We start from the raw sequence: 8,415 nt of genomic DNA, 5'->3' as shown, positions 1-8,415 counted from the left end.
GCGCGGAGCATCTTAAATGTGCTGCGGCGGGACCCCTTTGGCTTAATCTCGTGATAGGCCTCGGTGACCTTTTCCCATAAGCACTTCCGGGATTGTTGATTCCCGACGATGGGATCGTACGAGATGCTAATCCAGGCGTTGTACACAACCAGTGTTTCCTTGGAGCTGTACGGATGCCGACCTAGATCCTCCTCCGCCTTGGAGCTTCCACTGCCTCGGCCTCCTCCACCACCTCGCCGTCCTTTCGGAGTGGGTTCAACCGAATAATCCTCCTGAATCTGGGATAATCCCTGCGAATACTTCGGGGCAGAGGGACGGGCGAATGCATCCACATCAAAATGGGGTGGTTGGTACCCCTGGCGTCGACGAACCCTGGGTGCCCGGCGTCGACGAACCGGAACCACCACCCAGGACATTGTACATGCCCCCCAGTCGCCGAACGCGTTGATGTCAAACCCGCCGGAGCCGCCACCGCCAGAGTTTCCGTCGCCGGGCATTTTGTGATAAGAGGTTAGATGAAAATTGGAGAGGAAATGAAGATGATTTGGGAAGAATATATGTGTATTTGTGTGTGAAATGAAGATGAATTAGGAGTATTTATAGAGTAAAAAATAAAAAAAAATAAATAAATAAAAAACGTTAATATTAACGCTAATATTACCGTTTTTCGATTTTTTATTTATTTTTTATTTTATAAATTTGAATTAAAAAATGATTTACTGCGTCAGCGTGACGATGCCCACTCGCGGGCCGGCGAGCGCGCCACGTCGCACGAGCGCGTGGCGAGATGGCTCCCCATCCGTCTCGGCGGGACGGGACGCTCGGTGGGCTAGGGACGAGACGGGATGCTGCAACGCGTCTCGCCGCCGTCTCGTCCCGGCGTGACGGGTTACGAGCCACCCGCGTGACGCGTTGCGGGTGGCCTAAAAACATGACTGAATTTGAAATTTTTGGGAGTTTTTGACCGAAAATATGATTTTCAAACGTTTGGTACTCAAAAGGTTATTGTAGCTTTTTCTGGACACAATTTTTATAGTTCACTCTATTTTTCTCATGTTTAGTTACTTAAATTTATATTTCAAATGTATGTTGTATAATTATTTGAAATAAATAAATAAAATTTTGTGGCAAATCATCTCTCTTTCTTAATTAAATAAGACATCCTTATTTTTAATTAGTTTTGCATAAAAAGGAGATGAAATTGATTATTTATTTATTTTGTATAAATTTAAAATTCTAATACGAGGAGAATGTCATACTTAGAGTAATTGGTAGAAAATCCATAAAAATGTTATAACTTTTTTTCTCCTATCAAAAATGACTCATTATTCGTTTTAGTTTGACTCATTCCCGCTAACTCATTATTAAAAATAGAAACTTTTTTTTCTCCATTTTATTCTATTTCTTTTATTTTATTCTCTTCATCTAACGCATAAAATAAAACTAAATAAAATTTCATAGCACTTATAAAAATAGTCATCTTTCTTAAGACGATGAAATATTTAATATTAAGAGATGGATTAAAAATTAGCATAGACGATCCTTAGCGGTAAAAAAAAATGTCAAAAAATAGTACTACTCCATCTAGTGTTGCTCACGGTTCGAAAACCAGTGGTTCCGGTTCGGAACCGCCGGTTCCGGTTTGGTGGAATTCGGAACCGGAACCGGACCGTGAGGCTATTTCACGGTTCCGGTTCCGGTTCGAAAACCGGCGGTTTCGCGGTTCGATTTTTTTTTAATATTTGAAATTTGGACTTGTACAATAAATTGGAACAAGACAATGAATAATTTAAATTGAAATAAGACGTATAAGGTGAAAATGATATCAATTTTATTGAATTTGAGTTGTAACGGACAACGATACATTACAATTTACAATACATATACAAGTATACAACATACAACAATGTAATATAATTTACAAGTGTCGTCGGACGTAAATAAAAAAAAACATGAAATGGGGGGGAAAATGGATGAATTTGAATTCAAAATCCGAAATTTTTTTTTAATTTTCGGAAAACCGGCAGTTTTGGCGGAAAACCGTCGGAACCGCCGGTTTCCGGTCCAAAAACCGCCGGAACCGGTCGGTTTCAACGCATGAAAAAGCTGCCCCGACTGACGCATTGGTTTCCACGCCCGAACCGTGAAACTGCCTATTAACCGGACCGCGGTTCCGAACCGTCCCGAACCGGCGGTTCGATGACGGTTCCGATTCAAAAATTCTTGAACCTGAACCGGACCGCGGTTCGAATTGCGACGGTTCCGGTTCGCCAGTTAACCGCCGGAACCGGAACCGGAACCGGTGGGCATCTCTAACTCCATCACCATCAGAAAGGCTATACAAATTATCCACAAATTATTCATTATACAACACAATGTAACGTTTTAGAAATGTAGATCTAGATCTGCTGAATTTATAATTCATTTTTAAGATTTAATTTTCTTTCGCCATAATTTGTAGTCTTCCATCCTTTTTCGTCAGTCCATACACTGTAGCTTCAGAGCTCAGAATAAATCGCCCAAAACTCCTCACTCTCAATTTCGACTATCCTATTTCGTCTCAATTCTTTGATTTATCTCCATCGAACAAGTAAGATTATCGTTCTTTGTGTTTCGAATATGCTGAAAAGTGAAATGTATTCCTCTTTCGTCATCTCTTATCTAATTGCAATTGTTTGGAGTGGATTTACTGGAAACAAATACGATTTAAAAATAATTAACCTTGCGGCTAGAGTAAATATGTTGCATATTTTGAGATATCGATTTTGATTTTTCTGTGTATTGAAGATGGCTGGTGAGTTTTGTAGGTTTTGTTGAATTCTGCTAGATTGTGTTATAGCATAATATCCCTTGCTGATTTGTGACTAAGCGTTGACTCTGCGTGTGTGCCGCGTGGAAATTAACAAATGTATATGCATATTTACCCCAATTTCATTGCTCATGGACGAGGAGAATCGTCAAGATTGAATTTTTTTTTATTTATCTATTGATTTTTGAACAAAGATTATGTTCTATCTATAGTGAAAATCTGATAGTACTTTGGCTTCCCTTCTCTCAAGCAATACATATGGCTCGATTATTAAAGACGCACTCTTCGACCTCTTATCCACTTATGCTCTTCTCTGTTTCTTTTTCACTGAATGTGGATTCATGATCAGAAACTGCAGGCGTTTTGCAGAAATGAGTATGGACGCTGATCACCCCTACGTGCCAAGAGATCTAAAGTTGCCTGGCTACGAGCCCGTTTTCCTTTCTCAGTCGACCATCCTTCTTGTCTATGGTGCTGCGTCTCTGTTGGTGGTCTCCTTAATGTGGCTCTTATCTGGTAATCCCTTGACTGCTTAGACATAGTGTATGAAAATTTGGTACCTGCACCGATCATGTTGCTTGGTTTCTCTCTCATTTGTGAGTATAGATGCAGCTTAACAGATTTTTGTCGCTTTGTTTGCATTGTATTATATGCAACTCTGTAGAAATGGCCGCATTGTTTGTGTTGTGCTATCTTGCAATATGTTGTTCTACCTTTTTGTGTATTTTAATAAATGCGATGGATTGAGTTCTACTCTACTTCCATATTTCCATGGACAATTCCCTGTACTTGGCGAATTGGATATCCTCTCTTTTCTATCGATTATGATATTCTGATTTGTATATTACTATATTGTGTTAGTGAAATCGGAGCTATCTTGACGATTATCAATTGTTTTACTTGCTCAAGGGCGGATTCATAAGATCTCTAAAGTCGATAGGATACTAATGTGCTGGTGGATATTCACTGGTCTCACACACATCATCCTCGAGGGCTACTTTGCCTTTACCCCTGATTTTTACAAAGTGAATACTCCACACTACCTTGCAGAAGTCTGTAAGTTCATCAGACCCATTAATGGATACTTTATCGTCACTCTTCTGGTTGAACACTCACATACGACTGTTTCTAGGGAAAGAGTACAGTAAAGGCGACTCAAGATATGTTGGCCGGGATTCTGCTGTTGTTGCCGTTGAAGGGATCACAGCTGCTATTGAGGGCCCAGCATGCCTCCTTGTAGTGTAAGCACAACGCAAAAACTATGTTTTCCATCAAATTTGACATCCGAATTTTCGTTATATTTATCTTTACCTTTGCAGGTACGCCATTGCAAAGAAGAAGTCATACAGCTACGTACTTCAACTATCTATCTGCCTCGGCCAGCTATATGGGTGTCTCGTGTATTTTGCAACGGCTATCTTGGAGGGAGACAACTTTGCAACGAGTATGTTCTATTACTACGCGTATTACGTCTTTGCTAATATGTGGTGGGTTTTTATCCCGGGTGCCATTGCTGCTCGTTGCTGGAAAAAGATATGTGTGGGATGCAATGTTCAAGAACAGAAGAAGAGCAAAACCCGTTGAAATTGGGGATTTGATTGATCTTTGCTTATATCTATTCTGTCTGGGCAACAATTGCTAACCTAGCCTGACTATTTTAATGTGATAATCTCATTGGTGAAATGAAAAGATTTTATTTTTTAACATCATTTCATTTTGAAGAATTCCTGAAACCTTTTTTAGGTCATCAATTTTCTTCTTGTGTGTTCACTTGCTCCTTGAGAAGTCTCTATCTCAATTAATGACCCAATAGGCATTTTATTTAAGAGAATGCAGATACGTACAATTTATGTTTTCTGATTAAAAAATGTTGCAAGTTTTGGTCATCGCTAGTGTCCCAACTTTGGTAGAAGATTGTGAAAAAATAATAGTATAAAGACTACTGTTTTGAGATGATCTATAAATGTGAAGAAATAAAGTAGTAATAGAAAGATGAGTAAGGATGTTTTGAGCTACATAACTATTTCATCAAAATTATGTTAGTTTGAGGTTTTTTTGACCAAAACTTCCAAGAAAAGTGAATAGAAGAAGGTTCTAAAATCAAAACCAAAATCATGTATAATTAATGCAAATACGATACAACAAGGTTATATTAAACATTTGAAGACTGAATACAATAAGGCAGAAGCGTGAAAAGGAAAACAACCAATCCATATTAATAAACTGGTGACTGTATATAATCAGAACAGAACAGAACATAAGGATGTGATTTCACCATCCATATTTTCCTTGTGTTTGAGCTTTGGTGAGGAACCCTCTCGAACGCCTCTCCGCGAGCTCTGTCTCTTTCTGCCTCATATCGAAGTACAACGACCCGATCTGATGCTTCCGCTTATGCAACTTTGTCGGCTTGCCTTTGGTAGATGCAGGCTGCAAGAATACCAAAAATGGGTACCTCAATTAAAGCCTAAAGCTTAGCAATTGTTCGCACCAATCAAAGCACAAACTCTACTTGAACAGCACAACCAATTGTTTTAAATCTTAGCCATGGATAATGTTCGTTGTTTTCCTACATTTCAGTTTGAATACCAGTAGAAATAAGCACAAACTCTTTCGAAAATAGCATAACAATTGCTCAAGTAATACCTGAAAAACAGATCTTGCTGATAGAAATCAAAATCAACATTAACCATAACTGTGTAATTCCTTTCCTAAGTTTGGATTTTTGATACCTACAAAAATCAAGAACAAAATCTACCTAAAACGGCACAGCAAGTATACCTAAACCACAGATCTTGCTGAGATGAATCAATATCAATATTAACCAGACCTATCTATTCCTTTCTTTTCCTAAATTTTGTAATTCTATACCAACAAGAATCAACCACAAGGTCCACCTAAAACACCACAACAAATAATTTTAGGAAACCTAAGCATCCAATCTTGGCAGAGAGTAATCAATCAAAGCCAAACTACTTCTCAGTTCTCCCTTCCTAAATTTTAAAGTTAAGTCTACAAATCAAGAAAATGTCTCAAAATCACACAAATTTTATAGGATTGAACAGAAGAAGGAAAATTATACCTGATATGCAGGGCCAAATGCAATCCCAGTACTCTTAACCTGATCTTCCCTCGGCCGATTCTTCATCAACTCATCCTGGTTCACCTCAATTATCTCTGGTGGAATATCCTTCCTGCCCCTTTTTCCAAGAACTTGGAACGCATCCTCAACCCTCCCCTGTGCCTCAGGCAATGCAGTCGAATTTCCCCAATTATTCTCATACTGCAAATTATTACCATATTCACCATAATTCGAGTAATCTACATGCCCTTGGGGGTATGAGCAATCAACACCTTCATATGATACTGAATTAGGGTTTACACCGGCATCAATTTCAGCTGTTCTAGAATCGGTCGAAGCACCACCATAAGCAGCATAATACGCATAGTTTTCACCATCTAAACTAGTTGAATGATCATAAACGCCATAGTTTACTGAATCTGGATTAGAATCAGCACCATTTCCAGTGCCATTATCACTATAATTAGCGTAATTCGCGTCATTTGACTGATTAGGGTTCCCATCAGCATCACTTCCAGTACTCACATCGGTTGCCGGAGAGCTAGTGTCAAGCATCGATCGCCGGCCCATACCCGAAGCAGAAGGCATAACGCCCAATGTAGCTGAATGCTTTGGCGCCGGGATGCTGGACAGGAACGACATCGCAGAGGTGGTGGATATCTTCTCTCTCGATGTCTTCTTTTTTCTCTCTTCTTCACCCTTATCATCGTCATCGTCGTCATCTTCATCAAGACTACGCAAATACGGGTTCGTAATCATTGGAGGCTTGAATTGAACAACCTTCTTAGCTGCGGAAGAAGCCGCCGACGACTTGGGGCAGGGAAGAGACGAGAATAAGGAAGAAGACGAGGAGTTAGGTTTTGTATTTGCCATGATTCCTCCATCATCTCGATGCTGAGCTCCTGATTGGGAATTAGGGTTAGGGAAAGACTGGGATTTGGGCGGGGGGAGTGAATTGAAGAAGGATGATTTGGGCGGCGGGAGAGAATTGAAGATTCCACCGCGTTTTGGGGAGGATTCTGCTACAGATTTAGCTGGCTCCATCGGAGGTACCAGCTGCGACGGCGGAGGCGGTTGTTCTTTGTTGTCCTCTTCATCCGAGGAGGCGTAATTTCCGAGCAAATCCATCGGAAAAATCACGAAATCGCAGAGGAGGAGAAGATTGCTGAATTAGGGTTCTAAAGGGATTTGTGTACGGCATATGATCTCGATTTGGGGGAAAATATTTATTCAATCAGCCTAAAAGGCCATATTATTGCGGCAATTTTTTAAAAATTAGACTATTAGTAACTACTAATTTTTGTTTAGCATCCTCAATAACCCTAAACATTCCAGCTGAATCCATTTTTAGCCTTATTTTTGGTCATTTAAATAATTAACTTTAATTTAAAATTATATTTATTGAAAAAGAAAAATAAATACTCATTAAACATGCAATAATTTAAGTATAAAAAAATAATTACTACTCAAAACATCAAGGGTTACCTGACCAAATTTCTTGAAAGAAGAATGTGGATCCATAAAGAGGAAAAATGAGCGATAGACATAGAAATAAAGTGAATAAGTTTGGGTGTAAAAAACGGATAGAGAAAAAAGGAGTATTCATAGATGGAATTGAGATATTTAAAATTAAAAAAAAAAACTGAAAAAATGAAAATTATGTTCAGCCGACGACATTTCAGCCCCTCTCATTTTCCGTGTTGCAATGTAAGCGCTCCACGCGCGGTTGCATTGTGAGTGCTCTTATAACTGTAATTTACAGTTAAGATAAATGAAATTTCGATAAGAATTTCTCAAATAAAAATTTGAATAGAGATGTCGATAGGATAAATAAATTTATAGCAAAGGACATATATTCTTTTTTTAAGAACATATGTTCTTGAAGGATCATATGTTGTGGTACATTTTGATTTTTTAACCTCGCATTTTCATTACTTCAAAATTTTAAATTGTAATGTATTTTTTAAATGTATCTATCTATAAATTTTCGAACTATTCGTTAAAGTTTTGGTTTTAGAAATAAGTTTTAAAATCTATTTGTATAATATTAAAGTAGTAATTCCTCCGTCTATGAATATGAGGCTTATTTCTTATTTACACGAGTTTTAAAAAAATATTGTAAGAAATATGAGTATCACTAGTATATATTAAATGATATATGAGTGGAATGAGTTAATATAATGTGAGGCATTTTTACCATTTATAGTAATAATGAATCAAGACTTCAATTGCAGACGGAGTGAGTATTAATTTGTTCTAATTGTGTAAACAAGACTTCTACACTGACACAAGTTGGTGAATTGCTTAGGTAACATGGTGTGATTCTTACCCATGTGGCACTATTGGACATCAATAGAACAATTGTTGTGACAGAATAGAACAACTGTGTAATCGAAACAAAACATAAACATAAAGAGACACAGAATTTACGTGGTTCACCAACGTTGCGTTGCCTACGTCCACAGGTAGAAAACGGAGAACAGATTGTATTCATATTGTTTTCAGATTACAGTGTTACGTGCCC

The 8,415-nt window shown here is 38.3% G+C and overlaps 2 protein-coding genes across 3 annotated transcripts; one reads left to right on the top strand and one right to left on the bottom strand.

Moving 5' to 3' along the window:
• The first annotated feature begins 2,377 nt into the window (after window positions 1–2,377).
• Window positions 2,378–4,518, top strand: LOC121763490 (probable 3-beta-hydroxysteroid-Delta(8),Delta(7)-isomerase). Of its 2 annotated transcripts, none has more exons than XM_042159511.1 (5): window positions 2,378–2,590; window positions 3,168–3,325; window positions 3,719–3,865; window positions 3,942–4,050; window positions 4,129–4,518. In XM_042159511.1, exons 2-5 carry the CDS (start codon window positions 3,181–3,183, stop codon window positions 4,391–4,393), a joined length of 666 nt encoding a protein of 221 aa, XP_042015445.1. In that variant the 5' UTR covers window positions 2,378–2,590; window positions 3,168–3,180; the 3' UTR covers window positions 4,394–4,518. The 2 variants fall into 2 exon arrangements, with proteins under 2 accessions (XP_042015445.1, XP_042015444.1); XM_042159510.1 differs by having other exon boundaries at window positions 3,159–3,325.
• Window positions 4,519–4,904: 386 nt separating this feature from the next.
• On the bottom strand, window positions 4,905–7,336 carry LOC121765543. The gene is made up of 2 exons (XM_042161734.1): window positions 5,892–7,336; window positions 4,905–5,239 (listed from the first exon to the last, which is right to left on the bottom strand). The coding sequence occupies exons 1-2, from the start codon at window positions 7,017–7,019 to the stop codon at window positions 5,081–5,083; spliced, it is 1,287 nt and encodes a 428-aa protein (XP_042017668.1). The 5' UTR covers window positions 7,020–7,336; the 3' UTR covers window positions 4,905–5,080.
• Between the last annotated feature and the right edge of the window lie 1,079 nt (window positions 7,337–8,415).

The sequence above is a fragment of the Salvia splendens genome, chromosome 14 (genome assembly GCF_004379255.2).
Source record: "Salvia splendens isolate huo1 chromosome 14, SspV2, whole genome shotgun sequence".
NCBI lineage: Eukaryota > Viridiplantae > Streptophyta > Magnoliopsida > Lamiales > Lamiaceae > Salvia > Salvia splendens.
Note: the sequence above shows the minus strand (reverse complement) of the source record. Positions and strands in the feature narration are given on the sequence as shown.

What these genes read in the sequence shown, in the direction of transcription:
- LOC121763490 (XM_042159511.1), top strand. Translation starts at nt 3,181, where the DNA reads ATGAGTATGGACGCTGATCACCCCTACGTGCCAAGAGATCTAAAGTTG. An exon ending in CTTAATGTGGCTCTTATCTG is followed by an intron (nt 3,326 to 3,718) that starts GTAATCCCTTGA and finishes TACTTGCTCAAG; the next exon opens with GGCGGATTCATAAGATCTCT. An exon ending in ACACTACCTTGCAGAAGTCT is followed by an intron (nt 3,866 to 3,941) that starts GTAAGTTCATCA and finishes GACTGTTTCTAG; the next exon opens with GGAAAGAGTACAGTAAAGGC.
- LOC121765543 (XM_042161734.1), bottom strand. Translation starts at nt 7,019, where the DNA reads ATGGATTTGCTCGGAAATTACGCCTCCTCGGATGAAGAGGACAACAAA. An exon ending in CATTTGGCCCTGCATATCAG is followed by an intron (nt 5,240 to 5,891) that starts GTATAATTTTCC and finishes GTATTCTTGCAG; the next exon opens with CCTGCATCTACCAAAGGCAA.